This window comes from Labrus mixtus, chromosome 9 (assembly GCF_963584025.1).
Source record: "Labrus mixtus chromosome 9, fLabMix1.1, whole genome shotgun sequence".
Lineage (NCBI taxonomy): Eukaryota > Metazoa > Chordata > Actinopteri > Labriformes > Labridae > Labrus > Labrus mixtus.
In genome coordinates this window covers 16,435,641-16,463,567 of record NC_083620.1, presented here as the reverse complement: position 1 = coordinate 16,463,567, position 27,927 = coordinate 16,435,641, and the positions used below count along the sequence as shown (strand labels likewise).

Below are 27,927 nucleotides of genomic sequence, written 5' to 3'. Positions count from 1 at the left end.
CTACTTTAATGTTCTCTCCTTTTCTTCCACAGATAAGGGTCGTAACAGCATGGTGTCGACAGAGAGTGCCTCCTCCACCTACGAGGAGTTGGCAAGAGCTTACGAGCATGCAAAGCTAGAGGAGCACCTGCAGCACGCCAAATTTGAGATCACTGAGTGCTTTATCTCTGACAGCTCATCTGACCAGATGACCACAGGTACCAATGACAACGCAGACAGCATGACATCCATGAGCACACCCTCAGAGCCCGGTATCTGCCGATTCACTGCCTCGCCGCCGAAACCCCAGGACTACGACCGTGGCAAGAATGTAGCTGTGCCCATTCCACACCGCGCCAAGAGTGAGTGGTTTCTACCAAGAATAAAAGTATTCCAGGATACTGTCACTTTAAAAGAATTGCTCTAAATACAAACCAAGTAAGGTCAAAAAGTCAAACTGCGTTATGAATGTTTTAGTATAACAATCAGAATTGGGAGATACCACTAATGTTGTCACATATGTCTATTGAAATAAGCAGTTTAGATAAAAACACTGTAAAAAAAATCAGAAGAGGTTGAAATCACTAACTCACTTTAAGTTTGATAGTTCCAAATCACAAAAAAAGTTTGATTACAACACTTTACATGTAGAGCAAGTCTAGAATATATTCTTTAAAATGTAATTAGCACAAAAGCATATAAATCCACCAATGAGAAAGCACTTTCATTTTCTTTTTCACATTGGTGAACAGGCATCTGCTTTAACTGTATGATCAGAGAAGGTGGGATAGAGGCAGATGAAGAATCGAGACAAACAAACAGACATACAGACATGAGTAATAAATAAAAACAGCTGATAGAGAGACAGGTGGTATTATCAATAATTATAGTAGAAAATGAATTTTATAGAAGCATAGATTTTTATAGGACTTACATTGTACAGCTTTTGAAGGTCACTTTAAATTGTACTTTTTCCATGCAGGTGATTACTGTAATCTCCCCCTCTACATGAAGTCAGATCCTTTCTTCCGAAAGCAGTCGGAGCATCATGACCCATGTCCAGTGGTCCCCCCACGTGAAGCCTCCATTCGTGGCCTGGCCCAGCGGGCGTACCACACCCAGGGCCGTCATGTGACTATGGACTCCGCAAAGCAGCAGGCTCTAACAATGGGCCACTCTGGCCTGTCCAACCTCACCTCCTCAGGAGCATCAGGAGGTGGTGGTGGAGCCAGTGGGAGTGGAGGGATGTCTGCTAGCTCTAGCAGCTCCACCCTTCCCCAGAGGACTCTCACCATGCCCGGCTCCTCTTCCTCAGTGGCCCAGAGTGCAGCAGCAGCAGCTGCTGCTACAGCTGCAGCTGCCGGGGCTTCATCCTCCTCTGGTGGAGGGGCCACAGGAGGGACTCCAGGAGGTGCCTGCTCATCGTCCTCCAAGATGGGAGGATCCAGAGACTCTCTGCTGGAGAGCAGCTCCTCTGGCTTAGGCAGACTACAGAAGCAGAGGGATGGAGGGGCAGGGGCCTACTCCAAGTCGTACACTCTTGTGTAGCCTGCCGTCACTGCGGCCTATCACTGTAACTCTTACCAGAATGCTGGTCGGTCCAGCCAGTGCTTGCCTGGAGCCTACATGAAAGGTGGGGTGAGGAAAATACACATGCACAGCTGACCCGTCAGTGCCTGTTCTGTGCCAGGCTGCAGGGGGGACACGACTGTATGAAAGGGTCAGAGGTGGGTCTCCACAGCACAGGGGTTTGCCTTTCTTTCTGCCTGATTGCTTTCTATTATTAGTGTCATCTTTCTCTAGCTCTTATTTCATCACCCTGGGAATCACTTGCCAAAACATAGATGATTTATCTCTTCACTTCATAACTTCATTTTCTTAAGGACACAGTACTTATGCACAAAATGCTTTCCACGTGCACTGTCTTGTTTTCTGGATCGAGACAGTTGTAATATGATCCAGGTGGCTTGATTTTTTAAAGGTTTTTTAGGTTTTTAAATATGTTACTTCTCTGATCTTTGATGGAAGGAGAGCTCATATCACAGCACCGTGCCATGGCAGGATGCTTCTACTGTATGCATAAAACCACCAACCTTGGTATTACTCTGGCTCAAAGAGGTTTCTCCATCATGGATTCATGCATTAGAGGGACTGGAAGGACATCTCAATAAGAATCTTGAGATGTGTGAAATGTTCTTATACATGCCATGGATGACGCAGCATAGTGGTCTTAATTGACGCTTTTATACACAGACTCAAACAGAGGAGGTGAAAAATTGTCAAGTACCATCAAGTGAAAGAACCTTTTCTTTTCATCCATTTTCCATTTATTTTCAAGTTATGGAAATATAATCTCATGTGCACTAAGAAAAAGTTAGAATGGATCCAAGTAACAGAAACCTTCACAGGCCTGCGTGTGTGTGCGTGTGGGTGTATATGTGTAAATATATATATGTATACATGTGGCAGGCACACACCAACAGTGGACCTTTTTTTTTTTTTTTTTTTTTTAATCAATCTGTATGCTGACCTCTCGGGCAGACGTCTGTGTCAAAACTGACCCGAACTCCCACCCACACTGCTCATTTTGTACCTGTGAAAGGGGATTTGGGGACAGTATCAATAGTTATGCTGATGATGTAACACTATGATCCTAATTTGGTCCAGCATTTGAACTTGATTTTTTAAATGTGATTTACAGCATTGCTGAGGAAATTGGAAATACTGAAAAGAAAGAGAGTTACAAAGAAGAAGAAAACATTCTCTTTCTCTCCTTCAGAACAAAGAAGGAAGAGATGGTATGTGATTCATCATGGTGCCACACTGCTCTTTTCTTTGTTTAAGAAATCTATCTATATCCACTTTTTCCCTTCCTATCCTTTCTTGCCGTCATGTCTCCTTACCCTGTCCCCCATCATATCCATACAGTGTCACTGTGACCTACTGCTAGCATACAGGCTAGTAAAAACAGGAGAGACAGACTGAGAGAAGAGGTCTAATATGCACACAGACAGAAATGCTACTTGACGTTCATTGACAACTTGAATAGAGAGACAAGTTGCTAACATACAGCAGAGTAATTTAGATGTATACAAGAAAAAAATCATATTTGTATGAAGTGATCTTGAATTTATGAACAGACAATGACTTTATAAATAATAAGATCAAGTGTTGATGGGATTTGGAGTTGTTTAAGGGTACTGGAGAAGGGGTTCCGTTGCAGAGAGAAGAACATTTTCCTCAGAATTAAGTGGTCTTCAAATCTAAGAGATATGTTTTCAAGTCCCGCAACCTCACTGATTTTTTTTTCCTTTAGCTTCATGCATGGTGCTGTATCTGTTAACTTCAAGATTATTTCTTTCTTCTCCCCATTTCCTCTCCCAAAGCTTAATCCCATTACAAAGATCGTTCCAAAAAAGAGTTGCTCCAAATGTTTTGTGAAGGCAAAACGTAACATCAGGGCTCTCGCAATAGAAAAAAAGATATGATATATGTTTGTTTTCAAAAGTATGTACATATATATTTCTATTCAAATATATAGCAAATATATGAATATTGAAAAAAAGCAGAGAAATATAAAAGCCGTTCTAATTGAGAATATATATAAAAGATCACAAGACAATCGCTCAGAGTGAAAAACTGCAAGAACAAAGAAAGAAAGACGAAGAAGAAGAGGGAGGCTTAAACGGGTAGCACGACCATGGACGGGAGATCTCAGAGAGAAATGAAGTGGTGTGAGAAAAAAAATAGAGTGCTGAAAGAAAGGTTTGAAGAATGACCCTCCCTTGTGATTTTGAAAATGTTCCGGCTGCAGCAACAGCAGGTAGCAGCTGAAAGGACAAGCACAGTAAAGTAAAAGTATGCGGGTGATTGTGTCCCTGGTTAGCTGTGGTCGATGGCTCAGTGCAGAACGTGTGGTGTTAAAAAAGAAACAGTGAAAACAAGGAAAGCGTATACAGTAAGTGAGCCTATTGTAATATGTTGTATTGTACCTTCCAAAGGTGTGTTCACTAACTCACTGCCATTGCCCGACTATAACTCATGAAGACAAACAGACAAGTATTTGTGTTTCTTATCTTTGTCAAAGGGAGTCAACCCGACATGTCAGGACTGCAGGCTGATGACAGCCTGATTACACCTCACACAGTTAGACATATAACCATCCACATCTGTATCAATGCTCCCTTTATTTGAAAGAACATAGGAGAGAAATGCATTATACTTTCCATTGTCAATGGTTATGATGCCTTTCTTTTTGGCCTTTATGTTTCAAATTGTGCAAACACTTGTTTTCAGAATAAAACAAGTGTTTGGGAATGGGTCAGCCTGTGTGAGCCTTCCTTACTCCAGTCGTATGGATATCAGATGGAGTGGTGAATAAACTCCTGTCCCACCTGCTTTCTCTGTTCTTCAGTGAAGTTTCTTCTGCTGTAAACACTGATCTAATGTCAGTTTGGTTTAAGTATGTGTCAGGTAAACCTGAAGGGAAAATTTCACCCTCAAATACTTTAAAATTGTTATATTTGGATAAACTTATTTGCTTTCCTGCTCAGTGATGGATAAGACGAATGATACCGAGCTCATATTTATAGAAATTATTTAATCAGTGCAAAAATCAAAATGTAATAATAACAACTTGTGGAATTACAGACGTATTATGTGCTGGGAGGGGTGACCTCCTGAAAACGTGCTCAGTCTAATCAGATTTGTCATTTTTACTCTTATTTTTGTGCAGATTAAAAATGTGTAATATGTTATTTTGAGAACTTTGGGACTTAAAAGACTTATTTCATATACATTGTGTTAAATTGAAGACACACAACCTGACGTATGCATGGTGCACGCACGTTACTGAAGAAGTAGTTTGGTGAGTGCTCCGTACCTTTTAAACAATAATCAATTCTGGACTTTTTAAGCCTTCAACAAATTAAAGCCATGTTAAATTATTCCCGATGTTAACTCTTTTTCAGTCTAAATTTTAAAATGTATATAAATGATAACCTGTTATTTTTTGACAGAAAATTGTTGACTTCTTTGAAAATTATAAATCAAATGATTCACATCACAGGTGATTTAGTTTTTATTGATCCGGATATCTGCAGATTCCTCCGATGCGACGTCTCTTTACACTTTGAAGCATATCTGCAGCTGTTTAACTGAGTGATAAGCTATTGAGGGTGGATTTTTTTTCATTCAAATACATCCACATACTTTTCCAACTGAGGTAGTCTGTGTTCACGTGGCCGACTTCACTTGTGCTATTTCCCAACCTTTTCCTAATCTGCTCAACCAATCAGATCCCCCTCTCACTGTCCCCCTTACCCACCTATACAACATGATTTCTACTCCATAACAGAAAATGTGTGTACATAGGAAAGTGTTTTGTATAAATGAGTACTATTTTCGACATCTTCACTAGAAACCAGGGCACAATGTAAACTTTGAACTGAAGTTATTGTAATGAATCAGAAGAGGATTAATGATAACTATAGAATTATACAGACACTGCTTTAAATGATTTACTGTATGGACCAGTTGAAACATGTCAGAGTGGACCATGAATAGGTAACTATACACATTTCTTTTCTTACAGGACATTTGTTTGCATTGTATCCATTTTTATTTTGATTCTATATTTTTTAATCACATTATTTTGCTTATTTTTTACTTTGTCACCGGTTGCTTGGTTAAGAATTTTATTTTTTATTTTTCCATGTTATGGGGGAGGACAGCAGCATTGCATGTTCTGAAATTTTTGCTGGTTATAAATGAAAAAAAGGAACCGGTGAAGTGAACAATTTAAAGAAGAGGATTCATGAAAACATTTTAAAACTGCAGAGGTTGTTCCTCAAACTTTTACGGGGAAACATTGCTTCAATTTGCAATTGCTTGTGTTTAAACTCTACATTTCTTTTCTATGAAAACAAACAAAAACAGAAAAAGAGTACTCAACACCTTGTGCAATAAAGCTATCTTTTTATGAACTGTGATGAGATTCTTCTTTACACAGCCATGTTCACAGATGAAGTCTTTCTGTTTTATTGTCATGGCATCATGGGAAGGACATGCTACCTCTTTAAGGGACTATTTCTCCAGACAGAAAGTGACTAAAGTAACAAAACTAACAGCAGAACAAATCATAATATAGGATAGGATAGGATAGTACTTTATTGATCCCCAGAGGGGAAATTCGGGCGTTGCAGCAGCACAGACAAGTAAGCTGAAAATACAAAATACACATTAAACAGAATAGATAAGATAAATAAAAATAGGGGGTATATACAAGTACAAAATGAATGATGAAGTTAACTATGCAGGGAACTGAGACAGTATTTGCAGAGAATGACAAGATAAAGTGACAAGTGATGATTAAAGTGACTTGGTATGATAAATAGCAGCAAGTAATGTAAATAGCAGAGAAGAGAGGCAGTGTTGTACCACTGTAATGCAGAGTGCAGTTATATAATATAATATAGTATAATATAATATAATATAGTGCAATATGAACAATATAGTGTAATATAATGAAATGTTATATAATATAGACTAATATAATAAAATATATATAAGAATGTACAGTAGATATATATATAGATGCTAAATAATAATAATAATAATAATAATACAGTATAATAATACAATAATACAATGTTAGTAATGATAATAATGAAGCAGGTCATGTGGGTAGTCTTCTATGGGGGTGAAGTTTTGTGTCAAGGACGGACTGTTATTGTTGTCATAGGCTGCTGTTGTACAGTCTTATGGCAGTGGGCACAAAGGAGCGCCTGAAGCGCTCTGTTTTGCACCTGGGGGGGGATGAGGTGTTGGCTGAAGGAGCTGCCCATCTGCCACAGCTCACCATGTAGAGGGTGAGAGGAGTCATCCAGGATGGATAAGATTTTGTCCTTCATCCTCCTCTCAGCCACTGTCTCCAAAGTGTCCAGATCAAGACCCACTACAGAGCGGGCCTTCCTCACCAGCTTGTTCAGCCTGTTTGCCTCACCAGTCTTGATGCCACCCCACCAGCACACCACAGCAAAGAAGAGGGCGCTGGCCACCACAGACTGGTAGAAGGTCTTCAGCAGTCTGTTGCAGAAGCTGAACGAATATTAACATCAGTCTCTGAGTTTTAGAATGATGGAAACACTCGTTCTGTAGATTAAGGTAAATGTTTTATTTTATTTTTTTATTTTTTCAAAAACTTGGAGCTTTAGAAATTCAATTGAATGTCAAGTCCATTATATTGGGAAAAAGGCAGCGATCACAGATAGAATAAAAACCGGTCAAAAAGACTTCATTATGTGCGTGTAATCACATTAAAGGAGAATAGAACAGGTTAGACATTGAAATTATAATGAGCCATCTCTTTGATTTCGATGAACTTTAATCATATCAAATCACTGAAAAAAATAATCTAAAACATTTACACAAATTCAGCCTTCAAACGCTGAACTTGTTGACATACTGTACATCAACATCAAAATGTAAACTATATTTTATTAGTCCTTAAATGCCTAGCCCAATTTCAAGGGCTTAAAGCATACAAATTAAACAAACAAGGAGAGAATACATTTTGAGACAAATCGTGATATGCATGAATACACAAAGACAGTACTTATATATAGTGAAAATACATTTTAATTCTTCATACCACAATAAGACTAATTCCTATTTGTTCCATTCACAGATTTTATTACATAATGCTGCTTTTCATTACATAGTTCTTTAAAAGAAAATAAAGGCAGAGCAAGTGCTGTGATTGGCTGTTGCTTTGTTCTGGATATGTTTCATTATTTAAATAATTTAATAATTTAATGGATGTGTTAATTATGTTATTCATGTTGCTTTTTTTTTTTTTACATCTTTTTACAAATTCATTTCAGATAATTCAAAATGTCATTCAAATTTATCAATGTCTCCTTAATAAAGACAAAATCAGAATGGGGGAATTTAAGGGCTACTTTACATTTTCAATGAACCATCTGAAAAACAGAACAATAAATGTCTTATGGTTATACCTTGATCAAACCACTAGAGGGCATTGTGCTGCAAAGAAACATAAAACTAGCTTACAGAGGCATCTATTGAAATGGAAAAAAAATTCTGAAGTTTTTCAGAGATCCACAAGGTTGACAAATGATTTGATTTTCTTGCATATTAACATACTCAAAACAGGTCATAGATAAATTACTCACATTCAGGTGATTAACATATTTTGTCCTGGGACAGATTTAGAGAATAAGTATTACAAGCAGGGGATTTAAATGTACTCTATCGCTGTATATTTTATCACTCACTCAGGGGCTCTGCTTTGTGTGAAACACAGCCTGAATGTTCATTTACAAAAGTATATGTTAAAATGAGGTTTGTCCATCCTGTTGAGAATCCACACGTCCCACTGGCATGCTACATCTGCAATGCCATCACTCTGCTCTCTGTCCATTTATTTGCCATTCTTCTGCTTCTTCTGTTGGAACTTCCTGAAGTGGGTCTGGATGGTGTTGGCGGCCTTCTCCACTTCAACAGGGCTGAGTGGAGGAAGAGGGGGCACGGCGTACGTCCCATTGCTGGGGTTGGAGTCTGAGCACGACAGGAAACAGGGGACAGCCAGAGAGGCAGATGCAAAAGCCATGGAGACATAGTCTGTAGCAATGATTGAGTTCACATACATGTTAGGGTGGATTCAAGCGGGCTATTTTTTTGACATAGGATTGACACCTGATTGAAATCCAGCCCACCAAGTTTTCATTTTAAGATGACAGTTACTATGGCAGAAAAATAGTGTGCATTGACATAAATGAATGTACTACTCACTCTTTCTATACACGCCTATGCTGTTCCTCCTGAGCCCTTCAAACTGTGAAAGAAACAGACAGGTGTGTTAAAAGACCCACTTGCTGACGCACAAACATCAGATATGTGCTGCGCAGGAGGCATGGAATGACATGGTGACGCTCATTATCAAAGTTAAAATCTTATCTCTGGGCTGAAACATAGTTCACATACCACAGAAAGCATGCAAGCCCATAATCACGTGTACTTTTTTTTTTAATCGTCTCATCTTTACAGTACACAATATTAAGTGCAATGTACTGTGCATGTGTGACTGCCTCTGAGTGAGTGTGTGTCCTTTTCTATCCAGAGAGGACTGACCTCCAGCATAAATCCCTTGATTGGGATTAGAGTTCAAACACAGCAGCGGTGGTGAAAGCACAGGACAGGGGACTGGACCAGTTTAGCCTGCTTACCATTCTGTTTGGCTGTGAGACTGCATGTGTTCACTCCCACACACACGGACGTCACGACCTCATCTGTAAGGTCAACTCTCTCTTGACCATAGAGTGAGGTGACAGGAATGTTCCTCCACTTCTTATATGATGTGTTTTTGTCACCTAATAATCTCAGCACTTTGTTAACCACTGAAATTCCTCTTGCTCTATATGTCTGTACAAAAGGTCAAGGAATCAAAAAGGAACTGTCCAAACAGATACCTTTCACCTATAAAAATGCTCATAAATAATCCACAGTCGGGTAAATTGCTGTTTTTTTTATATGCACACTGCCTTCAGAGTGGCATTAAATGTATGTTGTGATTGAGGAATCCATCATGAAGGCCTGGTGAAAATGCTATAGGGCTGTCAGCATTAACAAGTTAATGGCGAATAATTAAGGTCTGAAATCAATGCATTACAATTTTATGTGGCGATTAATGCTATTTTGCTATTTTGTCCCTTTAGTGGATGAGCCTCCGCAGTGTCTCCCTTTAGTCACAGTAATGGAACAGAACGACACTGCTGCATGTTTGAATGTGGCATTTAAATCTAAAAACTTCTAGGCAGCTCAGTTGACGAGTCAAAAGAAATATCCACATTATGACAACAAACATTACACTTTTATACTGTTCCCTTTATCTGTTTTCATTTAGATTTCGATTCATAACGAGTTCCTGTTTCCGTGGTTAAATAAGTGATGTTACCGAATTCGCTCTACCAGAGGGTCCTTACTATATTTCAAAATAAAAGCAGGGTTGTATTAAAACATTAGGTAAAGTACTCTCATCTTAAGAAAGTACGAAAATTCAAAATAAAAGCCCCATTTTTTTAAATTTTAAAATGCAAAATAACGGAATTCCAACATGCAATAAATAATGTGATCAATTGTAATCAGTGATAAATCATTAAAAAAAAGTTATGGTTTGGCAGCCCTACTAATAACACTAAACAGTTCATCTGTTGTGTGAGCATTCTTAGCTAGCATCTAGTAATAGCATTATTTAAGTCTGATGCAAACCTTGACTAAATTTTATTAACTGGCTGAACCTGATCACAAAGGCACCGAAAGAAACCTCAGCCTTGTCCATCATCTCCTCATTTTCCTTTGCAGTGCTCCTCTGAGACACTAAGCAAACGTGGAACATGTGAGCAGGCTTAGGCGCTCACATGCTGAGTCACACTTGACACCTGAACTTTCCACAATCTCTCTCTCACTCTCTTAGTATTAGTTAATAGAAGACCTCAAGAAGCTTCTCATAGTCCAGGAGAGAGCACTTATAGGTGATAGGAGTGCAGTGGGTAAAGGGATATTTTCTATACTGAGATCAATACAGATTCTTCTCATTACTGACCTCCTCTGCTTTGCTGCTCCTCCGGCTGTGGGACACTGAGTGAACCTGCCAAGGCAAAGGCTGGGACACCAAGTAAGGCAAAGGGTCTGGTTGCCGTGAGAATCGTGTCCCTATCTGAAAATGAAAGACACTTTGAGGTGCGAGATTCACATGTGTGGGTAAAGGTGTGAAAAATAACATCCTCACTCAGATGTCGATGTAAAGACTTTTCTCCCACATGTCTCAGGTTTTCTAAGCAAACAAAGTTCAAATAGCTACTTTTTAACAAACAGTTAGGCCTCCTGTTTTATTTATTTATTTATTTATTTTTTTACTTCACTTGGCTTTTACTGCTGAATTGGTACACGTTTATTAAAACATGAGCACGAGGTGTTGCATAATAGTCAGATAAAAATGAAGCACATTGGATCAACATCACTTTAGTTGTTGTCAATACAAGCCTGGTTATGATTTCACACTGACAGCCTGGTGTAAAATCACTCTCATAATTTGGTGTATCTAAAGAAACCTGATTTATATTCAACAGACAACCTACTGAGAGAAAAAAAACCCACAAATTGTTCAGGCTACAGCTACAACAGAACACTCATTAGTGTATTACTTTGAATATTATTAACATTGAAGAGTTTTTTTTAAAGGTAATCAACTGGATTTTTAATTCTTTTTCCATCTATCAAAAAAATCATCTTACCGATTCTACGACTCTGACCATCATGTACATGGCTGTAAGCATGGTGATCAACATCCTGACCACTGTTCCTCTCGGGTCTCTATTAATCCTAAATGTTCTTCTTTGTTTTCGACCGTTCTCCTCAGTCCAGCTGCAGGAAAGGCGAGTCCACACGGGAACAGATCCGAGCACTCAGGAAGGTAACGGGATGGCTTGTTCAGAGAAGGACAATTAAACACACAGGGCTGAGTTTGTCCACTTGCACAGGTGTCTCAGGTATAAACAAACATGAACACACATAGACATACACGAACTTTATTCCCACAGTCTCTGACACACGAGTGTAAGAACCGCTAAAGAGCTTTGCAGGACAGAAATAGAGACGCGATAATCTTTTCCTCACACAAGACTTATCCTTCAGGTGAGCGCCCACCTCTTCAGCAGTCAGGAAGATCAGCTTTTTTTTTTACTTTTATAAAAAGAAAATAAAGCTAATGATAATTTGTATTTAATATCATTTTTCCTTTAAGATGAAATGTCTTGCCCTTAATTATTAAAGCCTCTTTGCTAAACTTTTAAGACATAGGAAGAAGTTCTTAAACAAGTGGTGATATGTTCTGTAAAAGCTTTAGTAACATTTGTATGAATAGTGAACATTTATATAAAGGTTAAATGATTTATTCATCAAAAAACCATTAGATACAACTCAATCAGTAAAACTTAAAAAAATGTTTTTGTATTTTGCATGCATATATAAAAATTTGTTAAGTTTAGTGTAAATGAATACTGCGTCCCATCTTTGGATCAAATTCAATACGCCTTTTATGCGTATTGCTTTTAGCAGCAAAGACATTAGAGTTGAAGCAGATTATTCTTAAAACACAAAAATGTTAAAGGTGTAGAAACACTTTTTGCATTAGACTTTTTTTAACGAGTTCATTGTTGTTTTTAAATTATAACACTGTTCTCCTCATACTTATTCACATTTGTATTTATTTTAAGTTAAGTTCTTAGGAGTGGGTTAACGCCATTTAAATTCCTCATTCTCTGGAGAAGTTGTCTTTTATCACTCTTGGAGGAATCTGAATTAGCTATAATAAAAATAAAACACATTGTATTAGATGAAGGCTAAAGTTGAAAGCATTATGTCCCAAGATCAATAAATTAAACATCAGGCTGGTAATATTGTTGTAGCAACAGAAGATTGTGTATGAACAAAAAGCAGATTCAGTATCGCCAGACATTTTATTGTTGTAATCAGATGGATTTATATCTGAGAAAATACGCATAACTGAGGGTTTGTGTGCGTCATTGTCTGGAGCCTGACTTGTGACCCCTGCAGACCAGTGATAATGCTTTGTGCAGGAGTGTGTAACATCATCTCAGCAGGCTCTGGGCTTTGACAAACAAAACACTACTTGCCGTTATCTAAGTATCAAGCCTGTCATGTTAAAAACAAATTTATGTAACCCACTAATGTCACTTGATGCCTCCTTGCTCCTCGTTGTGTCCTGCGAGTGTGCGTGCATATGACTGGTGTTCATTTTGCTTGAAGGGGATAAGATAGTAGTGCAGGAATGTGCCTTATCAGTAAACAGACAAGTATAAGAGCACTTCTGACTGACACGCATTCACCTGTTGTTCCATCAAATGTGAGGATATCTGTTGCCTCTTACCAAGAAATTCAATGGGAGGAAGGAGGTAAGGATTTAATTTTTTTAAAACAAATTCTGTTAGATATTCAAACATTTTCATTGATGGCTGAAGAGAGCAATTGTGAAAAAAATAGGTATTTGTGTAGACATCCATCGTCGTAGGATACAGTCTATATGAACAATTATATACCTCCAAGATATGTTAAGAGAATAAAGGTAGTATCAACTTAATAATGTATTAATTTGAATGAAAACTAATAATTAAAATCTCAACCTGACAGTTTACACTTTGTTGCAATAGATTTAAAAGCATACATTTTATTGCACAACTTCTTCTACTATTGGTGGATTTTCATAATAATGAAAAAAATAGAAAAAAAACATTACTGGTGGCAGCCAAACTCAAAATAGAGCTAAATCTCAAGAGCTCTGATAGTAAACCAAGGAAAGTCCCCTAATCTCCATAGTTGACCTATTAGTGGCTTTTCCCACAATAGGCAATTATCATTAACAACCTGTCATGGGTCAGGTTTTGTTGTAAGGAAAATTAAAATGTAACAGGGAGTGACTCTTGCTTAAGTGAAGAATTTCAAGAAGATAAACATCAGGACAAACCAAACTTGTACAGTATGTACTTTCCATAATGAGCAGGTCTCTGTGCCTACAAAATATTCTTGTGTTCAGTAAGTAGGACTGAGGTTTTCATATTCACACATTCAGATACATGTGTCAAAAGTGGTATTAGAAAAAATTACCCTTGTAAGTACTTTAGGCTGTTTTTTTTCCTGTCTTTTGCACGCTGGTCATGTTTTTTACGTTATGAATTTTAATCACAGGTTTCCAGACAACACTTGACTTTCTGAGTGTCTGACCAGAGCAGACAAACTCATCTGAACAAAGAGGAGAGACACTAAGCTGCATTTATCATGTCAGTCAAGCTACCCAAGAGGCTGAGCAGCAAAAAGAAAAGTATGATCAGTAAGGATGGTTTTTTGTGTTGTTGGATTTTTGAGGCTTTTGGTACAATTAAAACATGTTTTGTGTTCAAATAACTTTTTAAGCTAATCTAAAATTGCAATGATGTGTATTATATCAAATATGAGTGAGGTAGTTAATTTTTAAAGATATCTTTATTTCCAAATCTCTCAACACATTATTCCTTGTACCGCATTTATGTAATACTGTTTCACAGTATGTAATATTGTACTATTTCAGAAACACAACTACAAAATCATTTTTGATGAAGGTCTAAAAGGAGGGGAAAATGTTGACTTTCTCACCCTTAGGCTTCTGGCCATACAGTGGTGTGTTGAAACATAATGCTAGTTAATGGTTTTGGATTTTTGGTGTAAAACTAAAGAACCCCTGGTGACAGGTACATTTGTATTAAGTCTATTTTTAATCAGCTGCTGTCAGCTTCCTTGTAGAGACACTGCATAATCCATCTAAACAAGGACTGTGCTTCTTCTAAAAAAATATGTTTGTGCTTTTAAGAAACCTCTAAGAAACCTCAAACTAAAAAGGAGTTCTGATAAAGTATGTGCTTCAGCCATTACGGTATAATCTTAAATATGATACAAAATTATGCCAGCCATTTAGTGTTTTATATTCCAAGGCAAGCAACATTGCAAAGAAATATTGAGCCTATCCCTAAAAGTGGAGAGGGTGACTGCATCCCCTGCCAAAACTGGCAAATTAATCCACAGCAGAGGTGTCTCATAATTGAAGGCCCTTCCTTCAATAATACTTCTGAAGACTTAGGCCCTCCAACAGATCTGCAATCTGGGAGTGAACTGTTCTTGAGGGATAATAGGTCACTATGAGTTCTTAAGATGTGATTGTGTCTGTCAGTTAAGAATTTTGTAGATGAGAAGAAGGACTGCAAATTGTATTTTAGATGTTAAAATGACCCAATGTAGATAAGTTTATATAGGAAATTTACAATCTATTTTCCTAGTTCTTGTCTGAAAATGTTGAGCAGTATAATTTATATCAAGGAAATAGAAAAATCCAGCTAATCAGTACTAAATGCATTGAATAGTTTCTCTAAATCTTTTTCGGACATACTGGGCCTGACGTGTTGTATGTTTGTGAAAAATGCAATCCTTGATATGTGTTTGTTGCAGTTGTAGAGCAGATTCAGATAACATGCTTACTCCCAATGGCCTGCATGAGTTTAATTTACTAATTAGCTTTATTTGCCTAAAACGGAATGTACAATTGGTTATCATCTGCATAACACCTAACATTTATGGAGTCTTTCCTAACAATATTACCTAGAGTACTTTAATCAGACTCTTTAACAGCATCACCACCTCATGCTACACACTGTGTGTGTTTTTTTAAGAACAATAACTCTTTCCTGTGTAGTTACTGTGTAATTTTACATTATTGTATTTTTTTATTTAACTGATGCAAATATGTTTAATTTGATCTTAACTTCTATTTTTATTTTTAATAATTATATTCCCGTGCCCTGTTTTCTGGAGCTGCTGTAATGCACAAATTTCTCCCACGGGGGATCAATAAAGTTTATCTTTATCTTTATCTTTAGAGGGAGCATTCATAAGATGAACAAAACCGGTCAAAGCACATGTGTTGTAGTAGAACTGACTTACTTTGGCATGCATAGAGGGTTCGTCATTACAATCTGAGAATAATCTGATAAATAGGATTAAAACCATCTTAATGTGGTATCTTTAATGACAATCAAGTGTTCAAGTCCCTGTAACAGGATGTGACGGTCAAATGCCACACTGAGATCTAACAGGACAATTACAGAGTGAAGTCCTCTGTCTAAAGCAATAAGAGGATGATTTGTTACTTTAACCAGCTCTGTCTCTGTGCTTTGGTTCACTCAAATTCCTGAATGAAATTTACGAAACAAACTATTGGGGAAAATGACATAACCTAGTCAGCTTTCAAGGCTCTTTTATTATTTAAATATTCCAGTACCTGCACATTATTATTACTTAGCACTCAATTACTCTAATGCAAGTAATAACACAAATGATTGGATGGTTTATCAACACTAAAACTTCTGGCATTGTCATGGAAACTAGGTTCCTCCAACACATCCCCAGTGTGTTGGTCATCAGAAGTGCAAGTCAGGAGGTTACTGGTCTCATTGAAGTGGTCTATGTTCTGTTTATATCCAAAATTAAGTCCAGACAGCTATCAAACCAGTGAGGGGGGTTCAAGGAAGTTGAGCAAATAACGAAGCATTGAATTCCAAATTACTTCTAAAATTAACTTCTGTATTTTTATGGAAGACTAAATAAAGCTTTGATCATTTCGAAAGAAATAAAGAAGTAGCATTTGCTTTACATTTTCCAGGCTAGTTATGACAGACTAAGCCAACGGCATTCAAATGAATTAACCTTTTTCGTATGTGTCTATGGTTGATTAATACTGTACACTAGATTGAAAATAGGAAATCAATTACTTTAACCAGTGCCTTGAAGAATGTCAGTAATAGTATAACTGTGGTGAGTGGTTTCTTGACATCATATACATCCTAAATAAGTGTGGTTTCAGTAAGAAAAAAGATAGGACTATAGCCTCCTATATTGCGTGCAATTCACTGTACTTTTTAGTAAAGTAAGTAAAACTACTCTATTACTTACTTAATACTTAAAGAGCCCATATTATGCCCTTTTTGGGGTTCCTATATTTAATCTATGTACCTACTTTTGTACGTTCACAATAGCTAAAGTTCACAATAGTTTAATGTACTGCTCCTCTTTGCTCCCTCTACGCTCTGAGTCCGTCAGCTACGCTCTGCTGAGCCCACACTGTTAGACCCCACGTGGGCCAAGTCTGCTCTGATTGGTCTGCCGATCCGCTCTGTCGGTCAGTGGTCAGTTGCTCAGCACGCTTCTCGGAAATTTGAAAAAATGAACTGCAGGGCTTGCCACAACGAGCCAATGGACTTAGATCAGTGATCTCACGCTGACAATGACGCCGCACTGACAAATTTTTATTGAGGGGGGCTAGAACCGAGCGTTACGTGCAGCTAATGCTACAGCTAACAGGAGGACGTAGGAGAAGCCGCGTTTCCGCGGACTTTGAATTTTGCACAGGACACTTGGAAAACACACTAAAGGGCATATAAAACCAGAAAAAGCATAATATGGGACCTTTAAAATACGTTAAAATACGTACATAAAAAAACAGTGTTATTGTAACATGTCGATAAATTGTTTGCAATTACAATTATTGTCCAGATTTTCAACTATAAATAGAATATTTTACATCTTTGGGTTAATTAAAAGAAAATGCTATATTCTACTTTGAAATGTTGTTTCCCTACAGCCTGAATGATTTATTTGTTGTTTTTGTGTTTTGTGTTTTACAAAACAGTACCTCTAAAGGACAATGCACATGCGGAGGTTTTTAATAAACTTGGTCTGGAGGCCTTCTGGACTAAACCATTGGACCCAGCATCTATGTTGGACATCAGCACTTGGAACCTGGAGAACCAAGCTCCTCTGGACCCAAAGGATCTACCAAATGCTTTCCTCCAACGCCTTTGGCTGCTGAGCCCAGATGCCCGCAGTCCCTTGTGCAAAGCTCAGCATGATGCAGACAAATCATCTGAGGAAATGATTAATGGTTTTGAAGGAGAAAATCAATGTGAAGTAAACCCCCTTGATTTGGTTTCAGCTGTCTTTATGTCTGCCAACTCTTTCCTTCATCATGAGATGGCTGTGCGCATGGTGCAATGTCAATTTGCAGTGCCTCTGGTTCTTCCAAACATAGATCCAGAAGAGCCCAGTCATTACCTCCTTTGGCCCTTGAGAGGGGTTTTAAGCCAGTGGAGGTCTCACTTTCCAGATAGAAACGGAAAGGTCCAGGAGGGGGATTTGGCAAGCACACCCATGCCAGTGATTTCTTGTGTGAAGCTTGGTCACTGTGGTGTTTCGAAGTCACAGGTACTAAATACTGTTATAGGTGGAGAAACATTTCTCCACAGGGGTATGGATGGAGGACAGATGCCGAGAAGACTCTCCAATGGCTTGGTAGAGATTGGGTGGTATCTACCTACTGGAGATCTTGCAAGAGACATTTTTCCTGTCCCTGTGGTCATCTCTAACCTACGTGGTGACGCCAGTACACATGAGAAACACCTCAGCTTTCTTTGCCAGGCATCTTCAGCTGTTGTCATTTTCTGTGGGGATCTTAAAGAGAAAGAAAAACAGCTTCTTGCTTCATGCAATCATATGGCAAACAAGCTCATACTGATTGACCTGTCTGACAAAGAGACAAATGACAACAGGGTTATTGGGTTTGCTGATCAGAACCTTAGTGAATACTTGGGGCTTCCAGAAGGTTCAGTTATTCAAGCAAATGCTTTGACTCAGGAGGAACTGTCTAGTAGGCTGTCTGAAATCCTGAAAGATCTGTTACCAGATAAACTAAAACTTGTAACACTTGAGACAGCGGCAAAACTAGCAGAGGAGCAAGGCCTCAGTGTAGATGAAGGGGCAGTCTGTAAAAAGGCAATGGCCAAAGTAGAGGAAGTATTGAAAGGTTTAGATGAGGGATCTGCCAAATTTAGGGATGAACAGCTTCCCTTGCAAGGGTCTCTTTGGAGCAAACTGGCCAAAATCGAAAAGGAAGAGAAAAAACATCAAAAAGAGAGTAAAGACATCAACTCACAACTACAACAAGAAAAGAAAGACATCTTGGTAGCATTGAGCTGTTACAAAATGACCCCAGCAATGAAGGTTTTCACTGATGTGCTTTTCACAGCAGATAAAGTGGAGAGGTCATGTTTTCTTACGTGTATGAAGCTGAAGCTTACCCAGATGCAAATTGAAAAACAAAACAGTCCCCAAGATTTATTCACAAAACTGCAGACAGAAAAAAGTGATGACCTGACTGGAAATTACAATGTGCTTGGAAATGGAGCCAATGACATGATAGATGAAAGTGATAGTTTCTGCACAGATTCAACATTTGAAGAAGACGACAGCGAAGAACAACCTGTAAATACTGAACTGCAAGTTTCAGGGCAAGAAATGGAATTAACCCAAGAGTTGCAGCATATTTTGCTGAAGTACACAGAGAGGACTACAGAACCACAGTCACAAACGAAGGACAATATTGAGTCCACATATGCAGTCATAGAGCAGCAGTTACCTATGATGTCAATTGAGAAAAGTGAAAAGAAGACGAAACACAAAGTACATTTCGAAGAAGAAATTTCCGATCCAGACTCAAAGGACCAAAACTCTCATTCCCCGTCTCAAGAAAATGGAATCTTAATCTGCCAAGGGAAACAGACAGATGAATCAGAGTTTACACTAGCAGAGTCAAGTACAAAAAATTCTGCGAAGCAACAAATGTGTCAAGATGTTTCCTTTGATCATCAGGTAGCCAAATGTTCACATCCTTCTGAACTTGAACCATCTTGGCTGGGCCTTGAGCACTTCTTGCGCGAGATGGGCCTAATTTTTGAGTTAACACACATTAGCCCTGGCAGTGGGAGCCACAATGTGTTGCGTCTCCCTAGCATAGCTACAGACCTTCTTCTCCATGGAATTCCACTTGAACTGATGGATGGAGATGCCTCAAACATCCCAATCCGGTGGCTTGCCTGCGTCTTAGCAGAGCTTAAACGTCGCCTACCTCAAGACCAGTGCAGGACCCGAGTGCTGACAAACCTTGGTGTACATCATGCACAAAACGCAGAGGTTCTTTCAGCACTATTTGGGGTGAAATTTCCTGAAGGTAGGAAAAGATCAACTAGAGGGTTGTACATGGCTGCCCTTTGTCTCCCTGATTACCTAAGAGAAGACATGGAGTGTGATTTTTTGTTTTTGGTTGATGCTGAAGGCCTCTGCTCAAAGTCCCTAGGCAACAAAGGAAGCACGCTGATTCATGACAATGAAATGGCTACTGTTGCAACAGGATTTAGTGATGTTTTAATGCATAACATCTCTTCACATTCAAGTGCTGAGTTTGAAACCAACTTCACAGTGATAGTCAATGCTCTCCTGCGCATCAAAGAATCTGCCTCCATTCCCATTTGCCAACTCTTGGTGCAGGATGAAGGAATAAATAACACATTGCAAACATCACAGCTAAGGCGTGTTTCTGAGATGCTTCAGACAGAGACTCGGGATCAAGTAACTAACAATATTGATCACCATTATGCAAAGACCTCAAGCAGCATCACCTATGTCAAAGGACCTTGGCAAAATAGAGCTCTCTCTCAACCAGTTGATACAAATTATAGTAATGCTATGTTAAAACTAAAGCAAAACTTGTTTGGGGCATTGAAGAAGTGTTCAGAGAAGTCTAAAGCCAAAGAACTGCCTGAGCTTTTTAGCCATTTATGTGCTGTGTGGGATGCAGTGAGAGCAGAATCCTATTCTATTGGTCTGCAAAATACTGACATAGCTTTGGTATTCTCTTTATTGTGCACAGAGCTTTCTCAGTGGGAGGATAGAGTTCTGGAAAACATGGAAAATTGGCTCAAGGAGGCAAAAAACAAGATCTTTGCATCAAAGACAAAGGCTTTAGATGCAAAAATCCAAAATGACCTTCTGAATGAGCTAAAGAATGAAGCCGGAGAAGAAGTCAAAGCAGAGGTGGTCAAACTCAGGTCCAAAGTAGATGCCTATATGATGAAAGAAGACCATCTCAAAATGAACACATTCAAGCCAATCCTCATGAGCAATTTGGATGAACTCCAGGAGCGAGTAACTGAAGAGATGAAACAAAGGTTGGAGACAGTCACAGAGAGCCATTGCTCTTCGACACAGCTGCAAAAGTTTGAGACTTTGTTGGAATCAGAACAGCATTCAAAGCTGCATGCACTGTTGGAGAACAGCAGGTCTACAAACGTTCTCCTTAAAGATACAGAACTAGAAGAAGAATTTGAGAGTGTGTGGGATAAGACAATGTCCAGTTTTGACTTCAGGCCTTCAGGAACTGATGACATTACAGCAAGAGTGACTGATATTCTGAAAGGAAATCTAATCAGCCGTGGGCTTCAGAAACACATAAAAAAACTGGAAGATATCAGCCCAAACCCGACACCTACATTCCAGGTTTATGATGAGCACTTTGGATACCGTAGCAGATTGAAGCACATGTTTGAGGATAATAACAGGCTACAAAGGTTGGAGGCTCAAAAAGTTGCAAGCGATATCATAGAAGAATATAGTCAGTTTGTAGCAGCTAAATCTAGATTAACAGCAGATTTCTCTGACAGCTATATTACTGAAATGTTGGAGAATGTCGAAAAAACTTTGAAAGATAAATCTTTCGAAATCAGATCTGCTTTTGAAGTGGATCTGAAAGCTTATCTCTGTAGCTCTGCATGTCGAGACTTCCAAATACTACATGATCGCTATGCAAAGGACACAGAGCTTCTGATGTGTCTCACTGCAAACAAGAGTAGGTACTTGGCACAGTTTATGTACCAGTTCAGGAAAAGAGACCAGTGCCAGAAAATGGCTCAAGCATTCACCTCCATGGTCATTAAACCTACAGTCTTGGACTACATTTATAGGCCACTGGGGAAGCGAATTGTCGAGGAGATCAGAGATAATGCCCAGCAGTATCACTCCTCACATGACTTCCACCAAAGCTTACTCGAAGAGTTGTTAAAGGAGGACTGCTTTGAAAATTTCCTGGAATATTTGCTATCCTTTGACAACTTTAGACAGAAAAGGATCCAGAAGTCAGTATTGGCTCACCTCTCTGAATCCACCAACTTGAATAAATGGAGGCAACAGAGACTTGGTGAAATTGTAGGAAAGATTGCAGCAGCAGTGAGCCAAACCCTGGAAGGTACCAGTGGAGTGCTCAGCGGTACAAAGATACTGTTGGAGAGCGTGTGCCTCACTTTAGAGGAAGATGGGGATGTGGAAGTCACAAGGGCAGTGCTAGATGGACCTCTCTTCAGTATCACCACAGAATGGGATCGTTTTGTCACTTGTCTAATGGAGTTACTGGCTGAAATTCGCTTGGACCTAGCTCAGGAATTCTCCCAAAATGTGGACAGTAACCAACTTCTTCAGTGCCTTCCAGTTCAGCCGCAAGACTCTCTTTTCAACAGCGTGAGAGGCTGTGAACAGCAATGTCCTCTCTGCAGAGCCCCCTGTGAGCTGACAGAGATGGGGCATGAGGTCCACATGGCTTTGCTCCACAGGCCAAGAGGTATGGTTCCATATAACTCGAGTTCTTTGTCCTGTATTACTTTCCCTGGAAGCATGACCGAGGAGAATGCAGGCCAAAAAAAGGACACACACAACATGTCTATGGCGGGGGATTCATGCAGAAGCCTTCATTCCTTATATCCAGAATGGAGCACCTCCACAGAAAACCCAAACGACCAGATGCCGGGTCCCTACTGGAGGTATGGTTAATGAAAGCTTAAATAACATTGTATTTTGTTAAAATATTTTTCTTTCTTAATTATCTATAAGTTGAGCACTAGGGGTGTCCCTGACCAAGGATTTCCATAGTCCAATCTGATTGGTCGGACTCTTCCTATGCTCAACTGATCGTCAAAAGTATTTTTCTTTGCGCTTATTGATCCATATTCCAATTTGAAACACAAGAGATATACCATGTAATTAAACTATTTATTTTCTGGACATGAAATAACAATTTATTCTAAGGACTTGATCCATCTTTTTTCTTACTCATTAAGTCTGCTTTATGGTGACCTTATAACAATAATAAATTAAGCTAAATAAACTAAATAAGTGTTTAAATAACACACAGGCTTACACATGCCTTCAATTTTAATGTCTTTACATTAGTGTGTGTACATCAACTATTTAGAATTGCATTAAAGTATTAATGAGTAGATATATATATATATACATATATCTATATACCGAGAGGCTATGAGTCATGATTTCTGTTTTGGAGAAAACAGGCAAATCACTGTAAAATTATTGACGAGCACCCACATATACCCACATAAGGAATTATACTTGTTTAGGTAAGGTGTTCGACTGATTGGCAGTTGAATTAGGATCTTTGGAACAAATCGTCAAATATTCAACTATTTGGAGTCACCCCTATTGAAAACTATGTGTTTTTTTTCTTGCAAATATTTCTGAAGCGAGCTAAATAAAGAATGTTTTACAGGTATGTGTTGGCGAGGTTCAATGAGAGGTTTGCACAAGAGTACGAGCAGGAGCCGGCAAAGATTTCAGATGATTGGAAGAAGATCACTGAGGAGGAGGCATTGAACAGTCTGAGTATGGGCTTCCTGACTCAACAGTAATACTGTCCTGAGCAGAAGCTACCTTTATAGCATGTGCATGTGGTAGAATAATGCTCAAGTTTTATTTTTTATAAACTGGTCTAGAAGTCTTTAACATGAATCATCCAGGATGCTGTCGTTTATAATAATTAGCTCTTTGTATTTCCCATTCTGCCTCCTAACCAAGGAACAAGACAAATCTGCAAGCTCATGTTTAGTTTTCATGTTTGATGTGTCAGGTCACCATACTGTTTTTGAACCAGACAATGCTAATATCAAAAGAAAATGAAACCCGAGGAAAAAATGTATATAGAAGTGAAATTGTAAAGCAGTTAGCATTGAAGTAGAGTATAGATAAATATAAATTAGCTGCCTTTTATCTATTGATATTTCTTTTTTTGCTGTTAGTTTATGCCAATAAATATTGGTTGAATTGCATATATTCTGTTGACATGTCGATTTGGTTGGCACTAATTTGTTTTGTTGAAAATTACTTCTTCTAATTCAGCTCTGATTTTGTTGACATTTTATGAACCACTGTTTCCCTCCAAACTATCGTTCCTGGGAAATTTTGTATGACCTGAAAGGCACCAGACCATTTTTCAAATGTCAGTTCAAGTATTTGGATAAAATGTGTCACTAGTTGAAAGCTTAAACCCTGTTTTCAAAAAGTAGGAACACTGACATATTGTTCATCTTTCATTGCTTCCCAGTTGAAGGCTTCGTTATGATATTAACACTATAAAACAGTCATGTAAGATATGGTTGGATGCTATAGTGTAAGTTCATGTCTAACAATAGCTGGCCATTTCTTTAAAATGTGATTTTTACTTCGATATATTAATTGATGTCCCTCTGGACTTTGTCAACCTGTTGGATTTAACTTGCTCAGTCAGAAAGTTTAACAATTTGTAGGATTACCTTCATTTATGTGTGACATTTTCTGCCACAACACAGCCATTTACCTTCCTTAAAGGGATTTGTAACATGAAAGTTTATGGGTGGTTATGAGCAGAGAGAGCTTGAATTCTCTCTTGTGGAAACATAGACTGAAGCACTGAAACATGTACTTGCATACACTTAGTATAAATTAAATACATGAAAAGAATGACTGGAGGCAGAAGTCAAATACTGATAACCACAAGAGGGCAATGTTTGATGGATTCTCTGCTGGCTCAAAGCATGAGAAGGATGTCACCTGGATTTAGTACTGCCATATGAGCATGCATATCTAAAGGAATTGATAATTGCTTGCTAGGCTTTAAAAGCGCAGAGGGTTTTAGGCTCTGACCCAGGTGATGAAATGTCTCTGAATTTGCAAGATTTTGTATTCCTTTATGACGTATTCCTATATTGTTCCAGCAACGACTGGCAGTAGAGAATAAACAATGTGCAGCACTTCAGATGCCAAAGAGGATCCAGGAGTCTAAAACCCTGTTTAACTATTAATAATTCATGCCCCCCTTCAGTTCTCTTCGGCACTTTGAAATGAGGGTGCTGTGTGTCTAACTTTGTCTTAATATGCCACACTAGTTTCAGAAAATTATCATGCATGCATATATCTTGAGCTGTGTCATAAAATGATCTTTTTCTTTTTAAGTAACATCCATTTTCTTCATTTAATACTATAAGTAGTAATAAGTAGTTTTATATTTTATTACATTGCATAAACCGAAGCACAACTGTTATTCGTTTCACAGATCTTCTGGATTATTTTTCATATCAAGTCTGTCAGAGATATAAATTGGTTCCTGAATGGCATGGAAATCCAAACTGTATTAAGTTCAAACATCACATTTTATAATGAAAAAAAATGAAGTCTTTTAAAAAAAATGTATTGCACATCTTACTGACCCACACAGTCTCACTAAAACTTCAAAACAAGGTATCCCTGCTGTAGCTTTGTTTGCTGTTTTCCCTGGCCAAACAACCTTCTGCAAACCCTAGTTTCATGCATAAATTTAGCAGGTAATATAAACATCCAACCTCAATTATGTTTTTAGATTGATTTTCCCAGTACAATAGCTCCCCTAGCTATAAGTGTTTCAATGAGTCACAGCTTTGGCCAATCTGCATGTAAGATAAATGTAGAGGAGAAAACTTTACACACACGGCAGCCCATGAGCAGCAGATTTTAAATATATGAGGAGTATATCCAATGTACATGCCAGGTTAATTCACCATAACCTTAAGATATCATGATATTCAACAAGACTCGTTAGCTGAATGTATGTTACTTGTCTGTTGAAAAAGTTATGTTGAATATCAACTGATACACTGTTGACATGCAACTGAATATCTACTGATAGCTTGTTGAGTGTCAACAGACGGACTATCAAAATAAAGTGTTACCTAGCAATGGGGATTTTGATTTTATCGCAGGGTTTTGGTTCGATCATCCATGCCAAGATTCATGAATGTACCTTCATTTAAGTTAAACAATACAGACTGACACCCATTAATGAAAACTATTCATTTTTTCACTTACTTGTAATGCAGTGACAAAGCTGAACACTGAGGAGGCTGAGGCAGGGTTATACGGCAGGATGCAGGTCTAACATACAGATTCAGGCACATGAGTAGGAATATAATCTGGTCGGTAAAAGTGTCCAGAACACACAGGGAATAGAAATACAATTTTAAAAAAGCCACATAAAATATCACCTAGTGGAGGTTGAGTTCATAGGCTTTAACGATGGAAAATGAGCTCTGAGTGGCCTATGTCATGAGAATCTTAAGAAAATCTTTTGGAATCCGGCAGCAAATTAGATTGAAGGTTTTTGTTTTAACTGAAACATTAACACATTATCCAAACACTTTGACACTAACAAAGTATATTCAGAGTTACAGCGTTTTGTATTCAGCTGCATCCACTTTCTGTACATTTAACTAAAACTGTGGAGTTAAAAAGCACACAATTACCAGCCACATAAAAAAGTCAAATCAACAGCTTTGCAAGGCAAGCATTATATAATCCATTTTCTGTCTTTGTTTTTGTTTTTGTCCACACACACAACACACACACCACACACACACACACACACACACACACACACACTGTCACACACAGTGAAACACACATTGGAGGCGGAAATTATCAACCACAGGGCACCTTTATCCAGGCTCTTTATCTGATCTGTAACTCATCTGCAGCGTGACTGTCTGCCATGAAGTGCACTGAAAGTGAAACACTTCAAGACTGAAGACAAAAGAGAAGAAAAATATTACACTGCATACCTTTTCTGACTTTTGTATTTTAAACAACAAACTGCAAATATTCTGTAAGTTGTTGTTATTAACAACAGGACACATCAGTGTTTTTTATAACCAGGACTGGTGCCTACTCTATTGCTCTACTTGTGAATGCTGTGGGTTCTGCTCTGCCCTTTCTGTCAATACTAGATTCAAGGTAGAACTCCAAAGTACTTACAGCCTGTCACTTTGACAGTTTAAATTGGTTCAAAAGCGACGTCAATATCAGGCCTTATTTCTTTCAAGGTGTTCATAGCTCTGACAGACTTTCCCCCCTGAATCTGTCACGTAACTGTCACTCCCTCTACTGCACTAAACCCTTTTAGTCTGGTGAGTGAATGAACTGACTGATTACACAACAGCTTCTACCCCACTTAGAATAGCCATCAGCAATGTAATGAACAGACAATTTGTACAGTATATTAGCAAATCATATAGAACACAAATATTGTTTACATTTCACATTTCAAAATAGTGTATTTATTTTAATCAATAAGAAATCAATCAGTTTACAGTCAGGTTGTGCAGCATGTGGTAATGTTTAAGTATTAATACTCATACTCATATTCACGTAAGCGTTTCTAGATCACGCTCATTTCGGGTAAATTTACATGCAGTGTGAAGATACAAGCAAAATAAAGATCGCTAGCATTAGCATGCTAACACAACAATGCAGTGCGAGTTGTTTTAGTTTCATGCTGGTGCTCAAGGGCGACATCTGCTGGATCCAGAAATCACATATAAAGCCTTTAAGGAGATCCACATATTCAGGATGTGATTAAGCTACTGTGTTGTAACTTTATTTTTATTTTTTCCAAATTCTGGCAGCAAGACTAGCATTTAAAGGTCAGAACATCCTTAACATTATATCTGCAATGTCTAATTAAAATTGAAGAAATGACAGAAAATGTGTAGTTTCGACTTCATGCAAATTTTAGTAGTAGCTGACTTTGGAGTGATCTACGTGAGGGCTGGATTGTTGAAGTAGGGGTTTTGATTTTGTCATGCAATAACGGATGGGCATGAATATGCATACAGAAAACTGGATTCACTTACCCGAGCGATAGTATTTAAAGTAATGATTATAGGTGTACAAATATACAACACAAACACAATGTATTCTTCCAGATTCTTCTGCATTATAGATGAACAGATAAAAAGTATATGTCATGTATAGTGTATATCACAAAAATAGCACTTACGGATTTCTAAAACACTTTCAGCTGTGATAAAAAGCAATTGTAGCACAACTATAGTTTGAATAATTTATGGTAGAATAGTAAAGCAAATTTATCTGGAGTTTCTAAACAGCACCTCAATACTCCTGCTAGCTAGCAGCTGCTTGCTAACTATAGCTTAAGTTTACCCAAGCAAATTTCACATGACATAAGTAGTTTTTTTTTTAAAAAACAGTGACTCAAGGCACAAACTTACAGTTCCAATGCAGCTTATCCAGACAGTCCTTTTTTTAACTATCCTTTTGTGATCATGAGTAATGCAAACCTGAATCACT

At 38.2% G+C, this 27,927-nt stretch overlaps 3 protein-coding genes and 1 long non-coding RNA gene across 7 annotated transcripts in view; 2 read left to right on the top strand and 2 right to left on the bottom strand.

The window, feature by feature from the left end:
• The window catches only part of dscaml1 (Down syndrome cell adhesion molecule like 1), a 101,739-nt gene extending 95,776 nt beyond the window's left edge, over positions 1-5,963 (top strand). Inside the window, exons 34-35 of the mRNA XM_061046559.1 lie at positions 33-341; positions 962-5,963. Of these exons, the coding sequence (XP_060902542.1) occupies positions 33-341; positions 962-1,527 (875 nt within the window). The 3' untranslated portion in view covers positions 1,528-5,963. The remainder of the gene's footprint in view (positions 1-32; positions 342-961) is intronic.
• Positions 5,964-7,462: 1,499 nt separating this feature from the next.
• LOC132980410 (uncharacterized) lies at positions 7,463-11,607 on the bottom strand. Of its 2 annotated transcripts, none has more exons than XM_061046549.1 (4): positions 11,295-11,607; positions 10,604-10,717; positions 8,794-8,836; positions 7,463-8,622 (listed from the first exon to the last, which is right to left on the bottom strand). In XM_061046549.1, the coding sequence occupies exons 1-4, from the start codon at positions 11,346-11,348 to the stop codon at positions 8,423-8,425; spliced, it is 411 nt and encodes a 136-aa protein (XP_060902532.1). In that variant the 5' UTR covers positions 11,349-11,607; the 3' UTR covers positions 7,463-8,422. The 2 variants fall into 2 exon arrangements, with proteins under 2 accessions (XP_060902532.1, XP_060902533.1); XM_061046550.1 differs by having other exon boundaries at positions 7,463-8,559; positions 11,295-11,604.
• On the bottom strand, positions 9,372-10,597 carry LOC132980412 (uncharacterized). The gene is made up of 2 exons (XR_009674170.1): positions 10,290-10,597; positions 9,372-10,183 (listed from the first exon to the last, which is right to left on the bottom strand). It is a non-coding gene; the product is annotated as an uncharacterized LOC132980412 (long non-coding RNA).
• Positions 11,608-12,835: 1,228 nt separating the features above from the next.
• On the top strand, positions 12,836-24,767 carry si:dkey-202l22.6 (interferon-induced very large GTPase 1). Of its 3 annotated transcripts, none has more exons than XM_061046548.1 (4): positions 12,883-12,974; positions 13,765-13,897; positions 17,291-22,301; positions 23,045-24,767. In XM_061046548.1, the coding sequence occupies exons 2-4, from the start codon at positions 13,855-13,857 to the stop codon at positions 23,181-23,183; spliced, it is 5,193 nt and encodes a 1,730-aa protein (XP_060902531.1). In that variant the 5' UTR covers positions 12,883-12,974; positions 13,765-13,854; the 3' UTR covers positions 23,184-24,767. The 3 variants fall into 3 exon arrangements, with proteins under 3 accessions (XP_060902529.1, XP_060902531.1, XP_060902530.1); XM_061046547.1 differs by having other exon boundaries at positions 13,765-13,906; XM_061046546.1 differs by lacking the exon at positions 13,765-13,897 and having other exon boundaries at positions 12,836-12,974.
• The last annotated feature ends 3,160 nt before the right edge of the window (positions 24,768-27,927 follow it).